We start from the raw sequence: 23,133 nt of genomic DNA on the forward strand, positions 1-23,133 counted from the left end.
AATTTGTAAAAAAAAATATTAAATTTTACATATTTTAAAATATACAGATATTTGAAATATAAGTTGAAATAAAAAATAATAATATTAGAGTATAGTATAATAAAATATCAATACAAATAAAGTTCAATAAAAATGTAAAATTTTAAAAATTAATATAAAAAATATAAATTTAAATAAACGTAATCTTAAAAAAAATATTTAAGAAAATTTTCAATTTTATAAAAATATGATATAATATTTTTATAAAAGTTACATTTAGTTTTAATTTGAATAGAACGAAATTAATCAATTAAAAAAGTAATAAATTTGAATTAAATTAAAATAATAAATATACGAATCAAATCTAAATTATGATAATAACATTTGATATATATAACGTGACAATAGCGGTATACACAGTTACATGAAATAACACTAGCTTAAGATGAGATGTTTTTTTTTATAAAAAATATTACAAACTAAAAAATACAACTTTAATTGCATTAAAATTTTTAAAATAGGAACAAAATGGAATGATATAAAAAAGATGAACTTATTTAATATTTTTCTATGAGAAATTTTATGAGTTGTACTTCTATTTTTTAATAAATTTTGTTATGGAAATAATGCTATTTTTTTGTCCTTTTCTTGTATATCACTCTGTTTTCTTGGAAAATGGTGCATCTAAGCATGTGTAATAGGATAAATGGGACAAGAGAAACGTGCAAATAATATCATAGGACTACTTACATGTTAAAGGTATATCAGTATAAATGAAACAATTGTCCAAAAGGGAAAAGAAACAAATGCAAATAATACCATCTTGTAATAGTTGATAGCAAGAGGAGATTGATTCCAATCTTCTATATATACCTCTCATGTCTTCTCAACACATATCATTAATTCTCTTTTCATCGTGTGGAGAAATATGTATAATAACGAAAACATTCCTTCAACACCTGCCACCTCAAACACTTCTACTGCCACCTCAGGCACTTCTGGTGCACTTCTTTCTAGAAGTTTCACCAATGCCAACAATACAACAAATAATACTAATAAGAATTTCCTTCCCAAGTGTTGTAGATGCTTGACTTTGGATGATAGGACCATAGAAGATGGAGCCTTACCATCCGTCTCATGCTCTTTGTCATTGTCTCCTCTTGTGCCTTTGGCAAGAAAGGTCGGTGCTGAGTTCATCGGGACCTTCATTCTTATGTTCGCCGCCACTGTCGCCGCCATTGTCAACCAGAAGACAAACGGCTCTGAGACTCTCATAGGCTGTGCTGCCACCACTGGTCTTGTTGTTATGATCCTCATCTTTGCCACAGGCCACATCTCCGGTGCTCACTTCAATCCTGCTGTCACCCTTTCCTTTGCTGCATTGAAACACTTCCCCTAGAAACATGTGTGTACAAATTCTCATTTTAGTTAACTAATCTATGCTACCAAAAAAACAAGTTCTTCTTCATTGATATATATGATCATTAAACTGTAGGTGCCTATGTATATTGGTGCACAAATTTTGGGATCGATTTATGCCGCATTTGCTCTGAAATGGGTTTATCACCCTTTCATGAGTGGTGGAGTCACAGTTCCTTAAGGATGATACGTCTTTTGGAATTCATTTTTGCCTTTAATCTAATGTTCGTTGTCACTGCAGTAACCACCGACACCAGAGCTGTGAGTATATTTTTCTCCTCTCATTACATCCTTTACATGTGATTTATTTTATGTTCCATGTTTGATGATGTTTTATTGATGACTGAGGATCCGTTTTGTTTTAGAAGAAGAAATAAAAAGTACTTTATATATATATATATATATATATATATATATATATATATATATATATATATATATATATATATATATATATATATATATATATATATATATATATATATATATATATATATATATGGATTTCATTCATATGTGATATTTAAGTATATTTGCAGGTGGGAGAACTTGCAGGAATTGTGGTGGGAGGCATCGTGATGCTTAATATAATGATAGCAGGGTATGTCACCGTTATGTCTCTGCAAACTACCGTACCTTAAAAAAGAGCAACAAAAACTAATAAACAAAACAAATTTACTAAATTGATTGCTTGTATGTACGTGTTACTGTACAACATATATTTACAAAATTACAAAATTAAAATTAGTGCATGAACTTGTCATTCATGATATTTTTTTTCTAAGTTTTACTAATTGGACACATTAAATTGATTTTTTATAATATTAAAAACTAAATAAAAATGAGAATTTTAAGCAACTTAATAACTTGTTTTTGAACATTCCATCAACAAACTTGTGAAAACAAATAGTTCCTTTTTATATAATAAATTGAACCAATTATAAAATTCTAACAATTTAACCATCACACATAACTTTTATTAGAGAAAGATCGGGAGAGAAAAGGTAAGAGAAATTTAATACAAATTTTTTTCATTTGTTTTTGAAAAAGAGAGGGTTTTGGTCTTTTTAGAACTGTTTCAGTGCAAGATCATATTTCTTTTTAGTAAGTCTTCATGTTAAATAGGGTACAAGAACTCATTCAAGTTTTGATGAATTTCTTTTTTATTTAATAGTATAATTGAATTTAAGATTTAATTAATTGAAATTTTGTAAGTCATACAACGAATTATCTTAATGAAGTAGAATTTAAAATGTAATATATTTTTTGTTATGATTTTTATTTTACATTTCAAAAGTGATGTCTAAAAACTAATAGTTACTGGTCCATTTCTGAAATACAACTCTATCGTTAATGAGTTCCAAGCATGTTAGTAGTTTTCTAAAAACTATGTTTTTTTAATTTTTTTTAAAATTATAAAATAAATTGCAATACAAATCAGCTCACCTGTCTCTCATTTTGCTTTAATTTCGGTTATTTTTGAAGAAAGTTGAAGTAAGAATGATGCAAAATGAATTTTAGAAATATGTTTATTATTGTATTATGGCAATTTCAGCCACTTAAATCTTATGTTGAACGAGTCTCTTCTTTTTCATGTTTTAGAAACGAAAGTAATTTTTTATAATTATTTTCTGAAGAAGACATTCGGCCCTATTCTTATCTGTTAAAAACAAAGGTGTTTTCATTCCATTGCTTATTGTTAAGCACTTTTTTAATAAAAAATTCTTAACGGTCTCAAAAGCTACTTTTTACCAAATCACAAAAGGACCGCGATATTCTAACAACGTTTTCTTTAACACACTTTTTACAACGCCACGTGTCGTGCTTTCATTGGTTTGTTTTAAAAATAATATTTTATAAAAACCTTCAAAATGGAAGTCTGTAACCCTTCTTTTAACTGAAAATCCGAAAATACCCCTTTCTCTGTTTCATTGGAGACGAAGGTCCCTTCTCGTGAAGGTCCAAGGTCGCGTTTCGCAGAGAAACTTTTATGCGTGCCTTAGAGGACCAAGAATTTCTAATTGAAGAACTTAAAAGGAGGGTTGCAAGTTTGGAGGCACAATTGGCTGAAGAGAAGGCAAGAAGGCAAAACAAAGATGACGTTGGACAAAGTGTGCCTCGTACAGAACCATCCGTGAACACTGGTTTTGTATCCCCTACTGACATTGACGGAAATGAACAACCTTTGAAGACGTATGTTAGGGTTCGTTACAAGGAAAGAGGGACTCCATACACCGAAATCGTAGTGCTTAGAATAAAAAATGAGTGATATGTGTATTTAGTTGATTAATGGAAAGTAAATGATAATTGTAATCATTGTAAATAGATTAAGAAAACAAAATGTAATGTATCGGATTTAGTTCAATGATATAAAATTTGAGATTTTGTTTGAATTGGTCTCATATTTTATTTTTTCAATACCATTGTTATTATGAGTTGTGGGTTTGTGGATTTCAGAATGTGGTCAAGTTTAGTGTCTCCTAAGTTGCAGACTTGTTTGTAAGATGTTGGTGTTTGAGTGGTCATTCTGGGTAACATGGGTGACCAATGTCAAAACCAGTTCATTTGAATGACAATTTGAGTGGGGGGTGATGTGATGTGAGGCCAAGGAGTGTGGAGTGACCCCTCATCACTTGGAGGACCAAGCTGTGCAAGGGATGACTGAGGGTGTTGAATAAATGCTCTGGTAATCGTTTACAAGTTCCTGGTAAACGATTACCCGAGAGAAAATGAGATTTTGTACAGAAAGTCCAACTGAGGTAGTCAGTCAGGTTAACAGGGGTGACCATTGTCAAAAAAACTGGGTTTGAGGCACTTTTGCACTTGTCTGAGGCTGGTCTTGGTGTTTCAAGGGTAGGAGAGGGTGGTTAGTGATGTGATGATGTCCCAAGGAGGGTGGAGTAACCCCTCATCAGTTGGAGGAACAAGCTGTGCAAGGGATGACTAAGAGTGTTGAAAAAAGGCTGTGGTAATCGTTTACAACCTCCTCGTAAACAATTACCCGAGAGAAAATTGGATTTTGTACAAAAAGTCCAACAGAGGTAGTCAGTCAGGTAAACAGGGGTGACCATTGGAAAAAAAAGTGAGTTTTAGGCACTTTTGCACTTGTCTTAGGCTGGTTCTGGTGTTTCAAGGGTTGGAGAGGGTGATTGGTGATGTGATGTGAGGCCAAGGAGTGTGGAGTGACCCCTCATCAGTTGGAGGACCAAGCTGTGCAAGGGATGACTGAGAGTGTTGAAAAAAGGCTGTGGTAATCGTTTACAACCTCCTCGTAAACGATTACTCGAGAGAAAATTGGATTTTGTACAGAAAGTCCAACAGAGGTAGTCAGTCAGGTTAACATGGGTGACCATTGTCAAAAAAAGTGAGTTTTAAGCACTTTTGCACTTGTCTTAGGCTGGTCCTGGTGTTTTAGTGGTGGGAAGTGATGTTTTAGCACCCCATGATGGAGGGAAAAAACAATGTTTATGAGATGAGCAACTTGGGTGAGATAACATGCTGTCAACTTTGACCTTTACTGGCTATTTTACTGATAACTTTTCCCACCGACCTCCAAATGATGTGATTCTTTTTTTATTAGAAACTAGACTCAAAAATCTTTCCAATGACTACTAATTTGTAATTTTTGGACATCTGAGTTGGTACAGTTTATTGTTTCAAGTTAGCGTTTCATATATTTTTGCCAACTCTGACCTTTGCTTATTCTTTTGCTCATAACTTTCTCCATCGAACTCCAAATGAGTTGATTCTTGTTTAGTTGGAATCTATACTCAAAGACCTTTCAAATTATGCCTTAGAAATCAAGTTTACACCTTCTTTGACACTGTAATCGATTACAAGGACACTGTAAACGATTACCCGAGAGAAAATTGGATTTTGTACAGAAAGTCCAACAGAGGTAGTCAGTCAGGTTAACATGGGTGACCATTGTCAAAAAAAGTGAGTTTTAAGCACTTTTGAACTTTTCTTAGGCTAGTCCTGGTGTTTCAGTGGTGGGAAGTGATGTTTTGGCACCCCATGATGGAGGAAAAAAACAATGTTTATGAGGTGAGCAACTTGGGTGAGATAACATGCTATCAACTTTGACCTTTGCTGGCTATTTTACTGATAACTTTTCCCACCGACCTCCAAATGATGTGATTCTTTTTTTATTAGAAACTAGACTCAAAAATATTTCCAATGACTACTAATTTGTAATTTTTGGACATCTGAGTTGGTACAGTTTATTGTTTCAAGTTAGCGTTTCATATATTTTTGCCAACTCTGACCTTTGCTTGTTCTTTTGCTCATAACTTTCTCCACCGAACTCCAAATGAGTTGATTCTTGTTTTGTTGGAATCTATACTCAAAGACCTTTAAAATTATGCCTTAGAAATCAAGTTTACACCTTTTTTGACACTGTAATCGATTACAAGGACAATGTAAACGATTACCCGAGAGAAAATTGGATTTTGTACAGAAAGTCCAACAGAGGTAGTCAGTCAGGTTAACATGGGTGACCATTGTCAAAAAAAGTGAGTTTTAAGCACTTTTGAACTTTTCTTAGGCTGGTCCTGGTGTTTCAGTGGTGGGAAGTGATGTTTTGGCACCCCATGATGGAGGAAAAAAACAATGTTTATGAGGTGAGCAACTTGGGTGAGATAACATGCTGTCAACTTTGACCTTTGCTGGCTATTTTACTGATAACTTTTCCCACCGACCTCCAAATGATGTGATTATTTTTTTATTAGAAACTAGACTCAAAAATCTTTCCAATGACTACTAATTTTTAATTTTTGGACATCTGAGTTGGTACAGTTTATTGTTTCAAGTTAGCGTTTCATATATTTTTGCCAACTCTGACCTTTGCTTGTTCTTTTGCTCATAACTTTCTCCACCGAACTCCAAATGAGTTGATTCTTGTTTTGTTGGAATCTATACTCAAAGACCTTTCAAATTATGCCTTAGAAATCAAGTTTACACCACAGCTAACTACTTCAGTTCAACTTTCTGTACAAAACAGTGATTTCTCTCGTGTAATCGTTTACCAGGCCACTGTAAACGATTACAACAGTGTTTTAGTTTTACAGACAACTGCAATGTCATTAAGTGGTATTGGTTAGTGGTATTGGTGTTTTACTCACAACTGCAATGGTATTAAGTGTATCATAAATTGAACATTACATAATAAATGTCGAGAATTGAGGAACCAGTTTTAAAGTAAACAACTTCATTAAATTAAAGACTTGAAATTATCAAAGTAGGAACTGTGGTACATAGTTCTTTATAATGCAGAAAATAAAGCCTAAACAACCAATTTTAAGTCTGAGGATTGTTTTCAGAAGCACTTTGGAAGTGTTGCAGTTGTTGTTCAATGTTCCCAACGCGCGATTGCAACGCATCAAACCTTGTAGTGATGACCATGTCCATGTTTCCAAATCTTGTTTCAAGGGCAAGATGGAGGACAGAGCGACACACAAGATGGAAGGGTTTCCCTGTGGACGACAGACCCACACAAAAGATGGAAGGGTTCAACGCCCGTATTAGGGTAAAGATGGACCACACAGCCACAGAGAATATCGAACAGTTGAACGCACGTATTGAAGACGGAGGAGAGAACAACAGCGAAGATGGAAGCTTCGAAGATGGACGACAGAGCGAGAGAGAGACACGAGATGGAAGGGTTGAACGCACGTCTTTCCCACCCTAAACCGCCAAACCCAAAACTTAAAATTTTAGTCTGAAAATCCCAAAATACCCCTCGCCCCGTATTTCTCAGTTTTATTTTCAAATTATTTAGCCAATGCAGAACCGACACGTGGCGTTGTGAAATCGGTGTCAAAATTTCGTTGTCCAAATAACATTTTCCATCACAAAAACAAAGTAGAGTAGTTTAAAAACAGTGGAATTTGTTTAAATATACTTAACTTTGAATTGCAGACCAATATCAGGAGCCTCAATGAATGCAGTAAGAACATTAGGTCCTGCAATAGCCGCAAAGAACTACAAAGCAATATGGATTTATTTCCGTATTTGGAGCTTTAGCCGGTGCATGTACCTACACTGTAGTGAAACTGCCCAAACAAGATGATGCCAAAGAAAAAACTTCAATCAGTTTCAGAAAGTGACTTAAGAAGGCTTAATGTATTTTGGCAATTCATCTTTAAGTAAATAAAATCTTGAAGATGTGTTCAATTTTATGGTAAAAAACATAGGAGAAGAATGTTTAAAAATATATGTTTTATGTATCTAAATGGAAAAGGTTGTTTCTGGAGAGAGGTTAGAGATTTCATATGAAAAAGTTACACAGTTTGATCAATGTAACTAGGTCCACCTAATGGCAACAGAAACAAAAAAAAAAATGAGCAATTAACATAATCCTTCGCCGTTTCTTTCAGTTTCTTCGTTGTCTCCTCCTTTTCACGATGAACTACATCTTCTCGACGACCAAACTCTTCGTGATTCTTTATAGCCTCATGAGCCAACGTCTTCAATCGGTTGAATGAAACCTGAAATTCTGACTTCGTATTTTCCACGGCAATGCGCGCTTGACGCTCTTGATCGAGCTCTGCAAGAACCTCTTGAAACTTCCCGATAGAAACATAATCTAAGCTTCCCACATGCTCTGATAGGCTTTCCGGACTCTCCACTTGCTTGTCCAAGCATTCAGATTTCTCAACCGAGCTCTCTACACTATCTTCCGAGGTTTCTATGTCCCTTTTTGGGCTATCTAAGATCTCCACACTTTCTGCCAAACTCTTCAGCGAACTCTCCACCGAGCTCTCCGCTGAGCCATCCACCTCTCTACGTGGTCTTCCGAACTCTCCACCACGTTCTTTGCATGCTCCTCCGAGCTAAGCGAGCGCCATACACCTTTCTGGGCTTTCCGGTCTCATTGACTTGGTGGAGGTGTATAGTGCAGGTAGTGAAGGTGGTGGAGGTGGTGTTGGATCTGTGATGGTGCAGCTTCTGAAGGTGGTGGAGGTGCACCTGTGCGTGGAAGAGTTTATCGCTTCATGAAGAGAACAAGAATATAAATGTGTTCGATTAAAAAATAAGAAAAAACAAGTCGCAACATGTTTAATGTTTTTGTTTTACTTTTCATTAAATTTTAAATTTTGATATTTTAAATTTAAAATAATTTACCATGAGATACTTCAATAATTATATATATATATATATTTCTAAAATAATTTTGATATTTTAAATTCACATTGTCCACAAAATTGTTGAATATCCAAATTTAAGTATGTCGCAACTGTAACGCGAGACGGCGAAAATTTTAAAATAATAAATAAAACTTTGAAAATTATTTGAAATATCACTTTAGTTTATTATTTCATAAAATAAGACATGGTCTTCAAAAAAAGATTTTGAGTTCGGAAGTTGGTTTCGTAAAGGTATTAACACCCTACTGTGTCTGATCGAAAACAATACTTTAATTAAATGTATAAAATTAATGAGGTTTTCAAAATGATTATTTTATCTGAAAATAACCATGCAAGCTAATACAATAAAAAAAATATTTATTATTTTTAGGAAGCTGTAACATCCCAAAAATACAGTCTAAAACTATATAATAGAATAATCACATTAAATAATATTACAGATCAGTCTTACATTAAAGTAAAACGTAAAGTTGTGGTCGAACGGCCTTACGAAGAAGGACAAGAAATTTAAAACCGAACGACATAAGCAAATCCCGACCGAACGGTTTACAAAAGCCCAAACCGAACGATCATACAAAAACAAAGGGAAAAGGTGATCGAGCGATCACCTCACTATCAGACTATACTACTGATTCTACTTCTACTAAGTTATCTTCCTCCAGCGCCTCTTCCAGTAGCTCATCTCCTTCTGCTCACATCCACATGGATGATCATTGCAACAGAAGGACAACCGAACGTACAAAACAGACAAGACAGGAAACACAGGGTAAACTTATGTAATTTAATTCATGTATAAACATATATTTCACACAATCAACCAAACAAGATAATTCATCATTCGTTCATGCAAAGCCTAATACTAGACTGATTGTCCGGACTGTATGAAATCTGTGTAGCTACGATGTTTGTGCACCCGGGTGATGTAGTAACTGGGATACCCTCAACAGCTGTCACCCGAGGTTAGTTCTATTTGTCCAAATTAACCATAAGGACTAGGACCTCCTGTCGTTCCCACACATGACTTACCCTCCTCTACGTGAGGACGAGTAATCACGGAACATCAGGATGAACCGCCAGCTTAACATACCCACATTCATACTTTACAAATTCCAATATACATTCATGAGCTATTCCTCCCCGGAACGCTCGTCCATAATCCAAAACATTTCATTCATATCATATTATCTTCATCTTTCATTATTAATCATCTCACTTAAACTCTTTGTACCAAAGATCCCTAAGGATACCAAATACCGAACGTTCAATCCTAACTCAGAACGAGACCGAACACTTGGAGCGAGACCGAGAGGTCTCCAATTCCAGAACAGATTAAGACCGAGAGGGTTACTATCGGGTTGAGAAAGAAATCGAGTACAATCATGTATCACCAGAATGAATATAACGAATGATACTTATAAAGTGAGTCAATTAAATGAACTGACTCTTGAGAGCTCAAACCGAACACAGAAAAGACCAGGCCAAGTACTAAGCTCTAGGCCGGAACCAATGGATACAGACACTTCAAGACATTCAAAGAATAATACTTAAAAGAATTCACATGAAGAAACCGAACGCTTATAAATACTTAGCTTATTTGAGTTTAGCAATCAAGAAACCGAATGTCAGTCAATGACCGAGCATGGTAGAGAGATCTCTATTGAAGTTGGACGAACGCTATTTTCATCAAGATAGATTATAGAAAAGATAATGAGCGTTTGGTGTAAGACCGAGCACTACTCAGTACGAGCTCTTGGTGTAAGACCGAGCACTACTAAACTTATAGTAGAAGGCTTGATAAATATAATAAGATAACATTTTGAGTAGTGTTTAAGAACAAACGAAAATATACAAATACATATAGATATACTTGAGTTTATAACCGAATACCAAGAAACAATTACGCTTGGCCGAACGCTCATGCACAGTATTACCAAACGAAGATGCTCGTCCTCAACTAGAATTCTTCCCAAATGAAAGAATCCAATTCCAACCAACTTCACTAGAAAAACCGAACGGTCAAGGACCGTTCAGTGACGAACGTACACTTTCATAGGGAAATTTCATACTAGAATTATTTATCTCAACTCATTTCTCAACATTTATCTTCATAATTTCATACATTCATATTATAGTAAATTTCCATACTTCATACAATCAAAACATAGCAACCATCATATTTCATATTAATTCAGTCAATTCAACGAACGTACATGCAATACAAGCAACATACAATTAAATTATATAAGCTTCCCTTACCTCTGAGCGTGATCGAACGTTCCCAGAGGCAGAAATACGGTTCGCCCTACTACAAGTCCTTCTACCCTCAATGCTCAACAATTCTCCAAAACTAAACCAAACAAAAGACCAAAAATGACTCAGAACGAGATGAACTCATGCAACCAGAATATTGGTTTACATGTGCCAGAAAACAAACGGCTAAAGAAGAAGAAAAACTTACCAGTTCAGAACCCGAAAACGATTGATTCAAACTGAAGCTCTTGACGCCGGAAGTGCTTCTGCGGTGCTTGAGTAACTAAATATTCTAAGCACTTCCAAATTTGAAACCGTAAGAATAATTTCCGATAGCAAGAATTTTGATATAGTTTCAACAGTGTGAAAAACAAATTAAAAGCGAAAGAAAGTAAGAATGAAAATAAGGGAGATGTGGATACTTGAGTGGGATGAGGTGCATGCTAATCAATTGGTTTATTGTGAAGAGAGGCAGATCATTGCTTAGTCGAAGGAGGATCATGTTCTTTCAGCCGCCGGTGGTCTCCATTTTGTACATTAGCGTCATTTGCCACTCTCTTTCTAATATTTTGTGAAAGATGAAGTTGGGTGGAAGATGGAAGGAAGAGAGAGAGGGAGAAATGGTGAGAAACACTTGAAAAAAAAATAGTATGTCAGTCTACCGTTAGTCACGTCAGCTAAATTTTAACGATGTTAGTTTTAGAAGACTAAAACCAAAGTTTCGAAAAGAATGAGAACCAAATTGTACCTTATTTTGAAAGAAGAACTAAAACCAGAAACGACCAATAGTTTAGGAACTAAAAACATATTTAACCCTTAAATTACATTGTAAGCTATAAGTTTATTGATAGCATAGTCTGTTTTAGCATTTTAATAGCATAGTCTGAAATTTTTACTTTTTTTCTAAATAAAAAGTTTATCTGATTATATAATCTAAAAAATATTTTTAATTTTCATATTACAGTTTAAAATTTTAAATCAACACGACATTAAAAAAAATTCGTATTTATAAGACACAAAAAGAAAGTACGGAGGTGATAGAGAAAACAACCATTTTATAAAAGTCACGTGTCACTGATTATAAGCTTCTCCGTAACATGTTTCAATAGTATGTTAGTGATGCAAAATTTCACACGATATAAGAAAGAAATTAAAATTAGTATATGTTTGTTCACATATGAAAAACTATGATACTAAGAGAACAATTTACAAAATATATATTTCACATCTAAAACTAATTGTTCAATCATTATTATTGTACAAACATTTGCATATGATGCACAAACCTTCCATCGTCAAGGGGGCTCCGCTTACTTGTATAATCAAATCCAAAGTCATATTTAGAGTTATGTTTAGCAAAACACAAATCTGATACAACATTTCATACGGATTGAACCAAAATAATTATTACCCACCTTAGATCATTCTCTGCTATCACAAACAATATTTTACTATAAGCGACGAAATAAACATCATAGGACTACTTACTTGTTAACGGTATATTAGTACATATATAGTAAATGAAATAATTGTCCAAAAGATAAACAAACAAATGCAAATAATATCATCTTGTAACTAGAGTGAAGATGATGGCAAGAGGAGTTTGATCCCACTCATGTTCCGCCAGGTGAAGACAATACCCATGAAGGAGGGTGAGAACACTTCAATGATTTTACCTCTATACAATTTTAAGCTCCCATGCCAATAATACAATAGATCATAAAATCCGAATACGGCAAGGACTAATTAATAAGTATTCAAGAAAGGAAACGACCCATGAGTTAATATATTCAACTAAAATCAAGAATAACAGTGCTAATACAAGTGGGTAAATATGTTGTGCGTGCGATGCTAGATTATTTGCCCCATTGAAAAAAAGCAGAGAAAAATAGCGCTCGTACTATTAATTCCAGACAGTCCCCCAGAGGACTAGGTTACGATCCCCTCAACTGTCCCTCTTAGAAAACTAACACATACACTTACATAGTTCCAATAAAACTTTCACCAAGGCAACGTCCAAAAACGAACTAGCTTAGTCCTAGAATGGATGTGACATCATTAATATAAACTCACCATCTAGCCTAGTCATAGAATGGATGTGACATCAATATAAACTCACCATCGCAAACAAATATGCTCGACATGATAACCTGACAAAACTACACTCATTAATCAACCTAGCTTTTCCACAAACGGTTCAATCAAGCTTTGGCCATTGACTATTTTTGTTGTTGCAATAATCAAATCATATGCCATGCCCTCCTACAAAATAAACCACATTGAGAATTATAAGATAAGAAGCAGTCAAAAAGATTTATTCATAATGCCCAGTCAATTGGATAAAGCAATCAAAAAGATTTATTCATAAGCCTATTTGTTCTTTCAGCCACTATATTTATCTTTTCTCTGGTTCTGTTCATTGTATCCCAGTTCATTATATCCTTACTCTTTTCAATTAAGAACTCTGATGTTCCAAGTCCATGTAGTGTTTCAGACATGAAACTTTTTGGCATGAGTATGTATCATACAGAGCTGTGTCAATAGTTCATTAGCGAGACCATGAAGTCTGCAAATGTGTTTGGAAAACAAAGTTTAGGAATTAATTTGGTTATTCTGTGTTGGGTAAGTTATAAAATAGGAAACGAATTTCAAATTCTTAAATTGTGGTGGGTATTTACAAATCCACTCAACTTTGCTTGGATTTGATTTTTTTTTTTTAATTACTTCAGCCTCCCATTTTGATCCTTGTTTGATTACACTTTGTGTCTAGATCATGTTATCACAGGTATGGTCAAGAAGAAAGTTATCCTGATATTTCACCACCATTCCCCAGTGCTCACTGAAGATAGAAGATAAGAGAGCACCAGACACAGATTTTCATAATTAAAGGACCCCGCTGGGGCAAACCCACCCACCCACTCACCCAAAAAAAAAAAGAATATGCTCAGCCACACAAATTTATGAAGCAACGAAATCTGCCTACCCGAAATACTATGTACCATAACCATATTAAAAAAAAATTATAAGAGAAGTTATTGGTTAACCTAGCGTCTAGGCGACATTGAGAAATAGGCAACAGTTATGACACACACCTGAGTGCTGAAAAATCGGAGTGCAGAGATCTCTGCAAAGGTAACACCCCCAACAAAGACAACAAGCACCAGGGCACGCCTTCCATCTGGTACCCTGAAAGAAACGAATTTACGGAAAAGAATTACAAGATTTCTTCCATAAGCATTGAATTTCCTGGCATTTATTACATTTTTCTAATACCATATTACTCGAGATGAAGAGATGCAGAATTTTAAAAACTGACACTAAGTAAAACATACTTGGCCAAGCTGGTTGAAACCCCTGATAAAGTGTCAAATGATGGACTATTTGAAAATCCGCCCTGTACAATAAAATATAACGACTAAGAAAGGTGAAGGGGATAATATGTGACTTTGATTCAAGCAGTTATAAATAACATAGAACCATTACATGAGAAAAAACACTCAGTCAGAGTTCACAGGTACTAACCCTCTTCGTTTCCAAATGTGGTCCAGGCAGTAGCTTCAAAATTTCTTCAACAGGACGCCTAAAAGATCAATAACATTCAGTTGGTCGACTATTAAGCTTAGTTCACTACCCAAACATAGAAAAAATTAATGCAAGCAATAGATTTATTCACGCTAAAGAAAAGGTATTACATGCATAAATAACAAAAGGGAAAATGTGAAGGTTTAAGAAACTGTAATTGGGTAGTTGTTTAATACCGAACAACCTTCAATTTTATCATAGCATATGGACTGTTTAGAGAGGAGTTTCAATGTTAGATATGAAGGGACATTGGCATGCCTTATCACATGACTCGATCTTTGTTTCTAGGGGTTTCTTTTGTATTTTATTGTGAGAATGTCTTTCTCTATCATACTGTCCATCTTTCAATCTGAATTCTCTTTCTTTAAACCATGTTGGGAGAGGATTACTCACACTGGGTGAGCTCAAGTTAACAAATTTCAACATAACTAAGACACACCATAAAATATCCTGCTTTCCGCAGCATGGATTGAAATATGATTGTTGACAAAACTATACAATAAAACTAACATCTCAATTAAACATGGTGTTTAACATTTTAAACTAGACTTTATGGTCAGCACAATCTCATTTCTCACAGCACAACATTTAACAAAAGCCAACTAGGATCTAGAGATGCATGAGATGAAATTTATAGTTCAATGAGTTGAACTTCGTTATAAATTTATATACAATTGCGTTTGAAGGTAACAATGAAACGAGAAAGTTGATTTTCATACTAAACAAGAACAAGAGAGACAGTCACTATTAGAGATTCAGGTTTACCATCCAGACCGAATGGCATGCTGGACCAGTCGAATGCTGAGTGGTGCATATCCAGAGAAGACGTAAGCAATATCATTAGGGCTGTCCTAGTAGGAAATCATTTTTAAGAGTAAGCAGGGAAACAGGACTATATAGATAATTGTACAACAGTTGCTCATCAAATATCAATAATAATATTAATAGAACCCGATGAGATTTGAAATGCATACGTGAAGACAAATTAAAAGAATACAATACGCTAGAAGTGTCATTAACTGACACGGCAAAATGAATTGATTTTGAACAATAGAAGAGCTAGCATGGTTAAAAATAGCTGGGAAAAATATTGCTTCAAGACTGCAACACTAAATTAACCTTAAATTCGATTGGGTAGATATTAAAGAATTGGGATGCTTAGTTCAACATTTGTTATCACTTCACAATGGAAATATGTATGCTGTATTTTATTTCTGTCGCACACACCTATCACCATGTTTACACAGATTATCCAAAATGTGACCATGAACTTAAAATAAAATTTAAAATATATCAAATGTCTAATGGTCACATCATTTAGAAGAAATTACTTGGCCGTATCGGTGTCTTCAACCACAAGCTGCAAAGCACGTTTTATAGTGAGCCAATTGCTTTTTGACTCCTACAAGAATCACAGGCACAATTTAATTATTAAATGACCAATACATAACCCATTTAAACTTGCAAAACTAAACACCTAGAGTATTATACCTGCTTTTTAAATAAACCAGCTTTCTCTAAATTGTTTAGCATTGCTACGTGCTCAAATCCATAGCTATGAAGTAGTTCTCTCCTATGATTTGGAAGTTACAAATATACATTAAAACTAAGTACTTCAAAAAATAAAATATGCTAGTATATTGTACAAAAAGCAACAGGGAATAACATTATGGGTTAGGGATTCCCATTAATCTACAAACGTAACAAAATGAAGAAAAAAAAATAGGACAAGGTATCAATGAAGCATGCAAGCTTGCCTGAAGTAGTCAAAGTGCTTCTTTGGCAACCCAGAATTAGTAATAGAAAATAGGATTAGAAGGCGTAAGACTCTTGTCAAAGGCTCTTGCTTATGGATCAGTTCTTCAATGTAATCAAAGCATCTGCATAGGTGATGACCAAAGTTTCATATTACAAAAACATTTAGTTATGTGCATGCATCTGTGAACTGTAATGCCTCAATAGCAATCAATTTCAGGCACTGACCCAGCTAACAATATCAAACAATTAGTTTTGGCAAATCAAGTCTATTCTAAGTTTATTCTATGTAATTTAAAATTCATTTGTTAAGAAGTGGACTTTAAGCCTAACTCAACCCCACAAAACCGGATTATAAGGTGAGGTTTGCATCCACTTATATACTATAAATTGGCCTTATCTCTAGTCGATGTGGAACTTCTAACACACTCCCCTCACGTTAAGGTATATACATGCTCGAGATGTATATACCTTGAGCATGAGACTAGACATTAATGAATGATCCGATAGCGAGTGGAACAATATGTTCACACAAATCTCTTTAGGATAGGTTCTAACCTGGCTCTGGTAGCAACTTGAGATTGAAACTGTAAAATATTTCTAAAGGGCTTAATTGATCCCTCTCACTTTCATTTGTTTATAATAAAGTTTTGATACAAACGTACATGCTAGATTAAGGGTCTGCCCTAGACACCTAGGTGCAGACCTAGATACTACTTTAGATACTAGACTAGCATACTAGCCTTGAGTAGGCTTAATGATGATACATAGGGCAATTATTCTAACATCATCCTTGAACTACAACTATAAGCACTACTTCATTTATCTCAGATGCTGTAAATTAAACAAACTCAAACAAGATGACCAGCAAATAAAGCCGAATTATCTATTACAACCTAAACTATAATGCACATATAGCCAATTTTAAGTCTTTATGCGTAGTTCTATTAACACTCAGTTATTAGTCAAAGATACTTGATGCACTATATTCTTGTTTACAAGGAAAACAAAGTACCCCAAGGTCATGTCTTCGATGGTAGACGTCCCAAATTGCATCTCAGTTTTTATTCTCATGATTAATGCCAGTCCACAAAGTATATTAAAAGCTTGGTTTTAAGTTTTGACAAAGAGAGTTGATATCGAATTAAATTTTAGGCATAAATTGTTGGCCTTAGCTGAAAAGTCCTCAAATGTTCATGGCGAACAAGAAAATCATAAAATATATACCCCAAACCATAACATGAAGCTTTCAAGTAGAAGAAGCTATAAAGTAATATGTTCCAAACAATGGCACTAAAGTACCAGTTCCTACCATAGACAATTAAATATGGTTAAAAAGATATTCATTAAAAAGATCACATGAAATTTATAATTTACAAAATTCCCGTATGAAAATTTGGCACTAGCAAGTAAAAAACAAGTGGCACTGGCCAGAACAAGTTAGCCCATCCTACTTAATTCATATAGAGAGGGATATTATATTAATTTAAAATACAAGAGCATCAAGTATATAAAACTCTCTGTAAGCAAAATTAACTCACATGTCATAACTCTGGGACTCCACAATTGTATGTTCCATATCAAGTTGCCCAAGAAATGAAGGCTTTGAAGTGAATGTTGATAGATGCTGGGCAAGATTTATGTGTCTCTGGGGATGTTATTTAAGGAATTCTATGAGTTGATAGTCACTGTGATGTCTTAATGAAATATCAAAATTACAACGAAAATGTTCTTACAGTCATCTCAGGCAATGAGTTCAGCTTTTTCACGAAGTCTTTCAACTCAGAAACTGTTTGTGTCTGGACATCATGGAAAATAATATATATTAGAAAGTTTTTACAAATCCATTTTAATTTTCTAAAAGTAATAAAAGCTTAATTTAAATGCATTTGGAATAGTTTGAGTAAACACAACTTATCAAGCAATAAATATTTTTTCCATTTTTAAATATTGCATCCTACAAACAAACATCAAACTGTGGTACCTCTGAAGATAAAGTATGGCAGAAAAATTATTTGAATATTTCAATTTATTATATTTTGGAAACAACACGACTTCAATTGATTCACTGATATTACTCACATAAAAGAGGTTTTCAATTACTTTCGTAAAATTGACAGCAAAATCAATGTCCTATAAGGCCATATACTTACAGTAGTTGTCATTTCTGTGTAGTCTTGCTTCATGGAAGTAGCTTTTTGACGTAAAATCTGCAATACTGCAGACAGCAACTAAGAAAATAGAACTACACACAAGAGAGCCAAAGATTTTTTGTTTAATGTTTCTCTCCTTGCTCCTCTGTGTGTGAGAGAAAGAGAGAGCCAGAGATTATTTAGTTATAACTATGCTAGAAGTGGTAAAAATGAATCAACCTGGACAACAACTTCAAAGTTTAGATCCCGTATCTCCTTAAAAAGCTTGTCACTAACAAAATCCATACAAATAAACATCATTTCAATAAATTACTTCGAGCAAATGGAAAATGAACAATAAAATAATAATTGCAAAGAAACAGAATATGAATGTCTGAATTATGGCTTAAAGAGGATTTGGAGCAAAATGTCATCCAGAAACATATATTTCTTTTTGCTACACCACAACAACAAAAAATATTGTAATATAGGCATCATTCAAGGTTCACGTCCTCTTACAACTTTAATTACATACAAATTGATATTCAAGGTAGCAGAAAACTCAGATATTGCTTAATAAAAAACCAATCAAGCCTTTAGTACCACATATTCACTAAACATAATGAATGTGATACAAATAAAAAAGGATTTCTTCAGTCAAATTAAAAAAGGAACGAATTAAAGGATGAGATATAAACAAATAGGGATTCCTTCAATTAAATTTACAAAGCAAAGAATAAAAGGGAAAACATCTTAAAGCTGAGATCATGTTTATAACAACAATAATAATAACCCAAATTCAAAACATTATCTCATTAAGTGAAGTTGGAAAAATGGATCAATTGTTTTGCCATTGATTATCTTTGTAATACTCTTTAATCTAAATAAGATCATTCTGCCAGGAGGAAGGCACACTTATGCATATTAAGAAAAAAATTGTTTCTCATTCCTCCACACTATAAACATGTATGATCGACTTCAATTAATGGTGCAGAGCAGCATGAATCATGTCAGGATATAGGTATAAAAAAATATCTACATGGAGAATTGATTTTCCGGAGCAGCCTATTCATTAACAGATTGAAAAAGTTTCTAGCAAAATAGAGCAAGTGAAAATGTAACTTACCTTGAATTCAGGGGAACTTTGGTTTTTTTCCCTTCTTGTTGAAGACCCATAATAGATGCATCAAGCTCTACAGAGCCATTGCTAATGTGCAGAAACTACAATTATATAAATTCAGCAAAATAGCCATCGTCACTTCAAACATATTTATAGTATCAGTAATAATATTTACACAAGATATTTATAGCCATGATGTTTGTATATAATTCTAAAGCTCCTTGACAAAATCACCAAAACATGCAATGGAAAAACTTCCACATTGTAATTTGCAACATCACAAAATTTGTTTGGGGATAATCTCAAAAGAAAAGCCCAATCAAATAACACAGCTAAATCTTTTATGCAATAAATATTCATTCTTCAAAGTGTATATTGATTATGCATTAACTTGCCTCATCAAGTAGTCCCTCATATGTTAATTGGGAACACAAAGGAGTAACCATGTCCACCTGCACTCAAACCATACCCAAATTCAATGACCACCATTCATGCGGACGCTACTCTTTCAAACAACTGAAATGGTAGGACCTCAAAAAGAATGTAAGTTAATGCGAATATACAAAACTAAGCATGGACAAAGAACTGGTAATAAATTGTTTAATTTCAAAAAATTTCAATCTCTTATGTACAAAAATCTTTCATCAACATTTATTTTATTAAGTAATGAAGGATAAATGTATTGGACGTGAAATGCACTCTTTAAGAATTAACAAACAAATTCATAGACAACACAGTACAAGGGCACCAAGCATAACGTCCCCAAAGACACTACCAATCATGGACAACAGAGATGAGATGGAAAACAGGTTGTACCTCTCTATCTAGAAGGATTAGTGTATTTATCTCTGGCACAACAATCTGTGTAAACAAAGGGAAGACAAACAAAGGATTATATGGTGTATTTTAATTATTTAATTGAATACGATATAAGTATAGCTTTTGATTGTTTTTCAGCTATACTAACTTGAAGAGAAAGAGAAAGACAGCGCAGAGATAAATTACATCAGATAAGTTAACTGGTTCCTCGGCTTGCATTCGGTTTAGGATGTCTGCAACACACACAGATGCTTTTCCTTTTGCCCTCACATTTGGTATCACTCCAAAAGAAAACTACAAAAAATTAAATGAAATAGTTATAAGTACATACACAAAATGATTGAGATCATGTTAGATTTGATGTTAATGATGATGATGGTATTTCATAAAGTTACAACTGTATGGGACTACTCCCTAGTTGTTTGATGCTAATTGTTCATGTCTAAAGAAAAATTCAAGTGTGTGAGTTCAAAAGTACAACCTCAAGTTTGTGAATAGCTTTAGCAATGTGCCAAAGCGATCCTGTATCACCATCAACTTGGCATTCCTACCACCGAGAGAAGGCAAACAAGAATAAATAATTAGTCAAACCAAATACAGAAGTAAGTAAATTTGATAAATTACAACACTAAAAGAAACTCTATAAATAAGTCACAAGGAGCAGAAGTATTAATATTCAGCTTACTTTGTAAGAAAGATCAAGTTCAAATGATAACACATCTTCATCCATCGGTACAATATACAAGGGATATTCCCCAATTGAAACCACGTGATGTAATTTCTCTTCCTCAAGAACCTAAGCAAGAAAAATATTCATTTATGCCTGGCGGAGATTTTATGTTTAAAATAGAGAGACATCCTGCCCAACTACGAAAATTATTTGTTTCCAATGAAAGCTTACTTTCTCACAAACAACAGTGCGACGGGGGACAAAATAAACATGATATTCTCTTTGCAATCCTTTCGATATATCATTATGAATATTAGAACATATGAATTTCATCAACTTGGGCTGAGCATGCACTAGGTAAACTACTTTGCTGCAGTCAGTCTGAATTGGATCACCAGAAAGATGTCGCAATTCAACTCCATGCTCCTGTTTGTAATTCAGTGTGAACACTCAATATCAACAAAATATTAAAACAAGCAAACAACAGTCTATTCACAAAAAGAACTATGAATTTTTGTGCGTAAATGTTGTTAAGTAACCGTTATAGCGGCACTGTAACTCTCTAACATGGCATCTTTTGACTCCTCCACCATTGGAGGGAAGCCCCTTATGGCGGTGCCATAGGCCACGATGGCATGTTTATATGGCGGAAATTTAGCCTGGCACCATTGATAATTTCGGTGTGTATATACAGAGAAATTAATTTTTTTTGTTAACGGTCAATTAAAAACTAACTAGCATATTAAAATGTTCGAAATATATATGAATTAGTATATATGACAGATTATTCATGAATTGATGTCCCAATACATAAAACCCAGCAAGTTACTAAGGGCAAGAAAAGTGCCTTGAGAATGGATGTCTGTATAATAAGCGAGAGAGAGTCCCCGAGCTTCGGATCAATGACCAAACACTTCTTTCCTCGAACCTGCAAGAACACGAGAAAAGAAATCACACGCTTGCGAACTCAATGTTCAGTGCCGTTACAGTAAAAGCGATCAAATCAAAATAAACGAAACAGGCAATTGTCGAACATCAAATCTTAATTCCAAATCATATAACTGAACAACTTCAATTTTCTACGAAAAGAAACGGAGAAATTCAAGAGCAAGAATTACATTCTTGAGGATATTGAGGAGTTCTTTTTGGGACTGTTCCCTGAACGCAACGATAAAAATAATGGTTAAAATAAGTTAAAGTTGAAATTGTGAATATTGTGACCGTGAAAAATGAATGGGATGATGAGTAAGTGGGGATTTGACCTAATGGATGTGAGATTGATAGGAGCATTATCTAGGTTTGGAATCTGAGCCATCGAGAAAGCTCCGCTGTCCTATCCAACACCACTGCACAATTTCCGTCTTCGCAGAAAGTTCGATCAGAGACGAATCACAGTTGCAAGTTTCTTGGCTGAAGAATAAATAAATAGGATTGAAGAAAACAATAATATAAATGTGTTTGATTAAAAAAAAGTACACAACATGTTTAATGTTTCTGTTTTACTTTTCATCAAATTTTAAATTTTGATATTTTAAATTTACAGTAATTTACAGTGAGATAATATAATATATATATATATATATATAGTTGGCACATCTCAGCAGCAATGTGTTTTAGTAGACAAAAATATCTTATATATTTTGGATTCTAAATTTTAAACTCAATGATATTTGAATAATTTTCATTATCAAAACAAAACAATAAACCCATAAATTTTTATTCATCCTCTCATTCATCTCAATCTTTTCTATTTCATCTTTCTCACTCGTAGGTAGTCCCAACTAAACAAAATCAGAAACACTCTCCTTGTTAAACAATTTTTTACATAATGAGTTTTCTTTGGCTTATCTAATTTTTACAAGCATAATAACAATAACATAGGAAAGAATTGGTAATTGGCCGGGAAAAAAATTAGAAACACTTGTGATTAAACAATTCCTTACAAAAAATGATTTTGTAATGGATTTTCATTTTATAATTTTGTCTTATCTAATTTTTACAAACATAATGACATCCAAAGGAATTGGTAATTGGCCTGGAAAAAAAATTAAAAACACTCGCTTTTAAACAATTTCTTATAAAAAATGATTTTATAATGAGTTTTCATTTTATAATTTTTGTCTTATTTAATTTTATATAATTTTCACCAGCATAATGACATTCAAAGGAATTGGTAATTGGCCTTAAGAGTTTTTTTTGGAGATGATGATTCAAGCTATGCAGATATGAAATTAGAGAGGTTAGTGAAGATGATGAAAT

The 23,133-nt window shown here is 33.8% G+C and overlaps 1 protein-coding gene and 1 pseudogene across 3 annotated transcripts; one reads left to right on the forward strand and one right to left on the reverse strand.

Annotated features, from left to right (window-relative positions):
* Positions 1 to 907: 907 nt before the first annotated feature.
* On the forward strand, positions 908 to 7,505 carry LOC108332984 (aquaporin NIP6-1-like; annotated as a pseudogene).
* A 5,068-nt stretch (positions 7,506 to 12,573) lies between these two features.
* Positions 12,574 to 22,294, reverse strand: LOC108334423 (vacuolar protein-sorting-associated protein 33 homolog). 3 transcript variants are annotated; one of them, XM_017570261.2, is made up of 22 exons: positions 22,137 to 22,294; positions 21,993 to 22,032; positions 21,722 to 21,802; positions 21,106 to 21,300; positions 20,890 to 21,000; positions 20,686 to 20,751; positions 20,391 to 20,498; positions 20,202 to 20,246; positions 19,781 to 19,837; positions 19,392 to 19,486; positions 18,506 to 18,557; positions 18,287 to 18,343; positions 17,870 to 17,932; positions 17,675 to 17,781; positions 16,136 to 16,258; positions 15,870 to 15,951; positions 15,710 to 15,780; positions 15,144 to 15,224; positions 14,319 to 14,376; positions 14,129 to 14,190; positions 13,889 to 13,982; positions 12,574 to 13,058 (listed from the first exon to the last, which is right to left on the reverse strand). In XM_017570261.2, the coding sequence occupies exons 1-22, from the start codon at positions 22,187 to 22,189 to the stop codon at positions 12,969 to 12,971; spliced, it is 1,791 nt and encodes a 596-aa protein (XP_017425750.1). In that variant the 5' UTR covers positions 22,190 to 22,294; the 3' UTR covers positions 12,574 to 12,968. The 3 variants fall into 3 exon arrangements, 2 of the variants coding, with proteins under 2 accessions (XP_017425750.1, XP_052726912.1); XM_052870952.1 differs by lacking the exon at positions 21,993 to 22,032 and having other exon boundaries at positions 22,137 to 22,286; XR_008246155.1 differs by lacking the exon at positions 12,574 to 13,058 and having other exon boundaries at positions 13,905 to 13,982; positions 15,144 to 15,229.
* Positions 22,295 to 23,133: the final 839 nt, after the last annotated feature.

This window comes from Vigna angularis, chromosome 11 (genome assembly GCF_016808095.1).
Source record: "Vigna angularis cultivar LongXiaoDou No.4 chromosome 11, ASM1680809v1, whole genome shotgun sequence".
NCBI lineage: Eukaryota > Viridiplantae > Streptophyta > Magnoliopsida > Fabales > Fabaceae > Vigna > Vigna angularis.

Bases quoted from the DNA above. Each gene is read 5' to 3' on its own strand.
- LOC108334423 (XM_017570261.2), bottom strand. From the start codon at position 22,189: ATGGCTCAGATTCCAAACCTAGATAATGCTCCTATCAATCTCACATCC. The intron at 15,952-16,135 runs GCAAGCTTGCAT...TCCAAATCATAG, and splicing joins AAGCACTTTGACTACTTCAG to GAGAGAACTACTTCATAGCT. The intron at 14,377-15,143 runs GTAAACCTGAAT...TTGATCTTTTAG, and splicing joins CATGCCATTCGGTCTGGATG to GCGTCCTGTTGAAGAAATTT.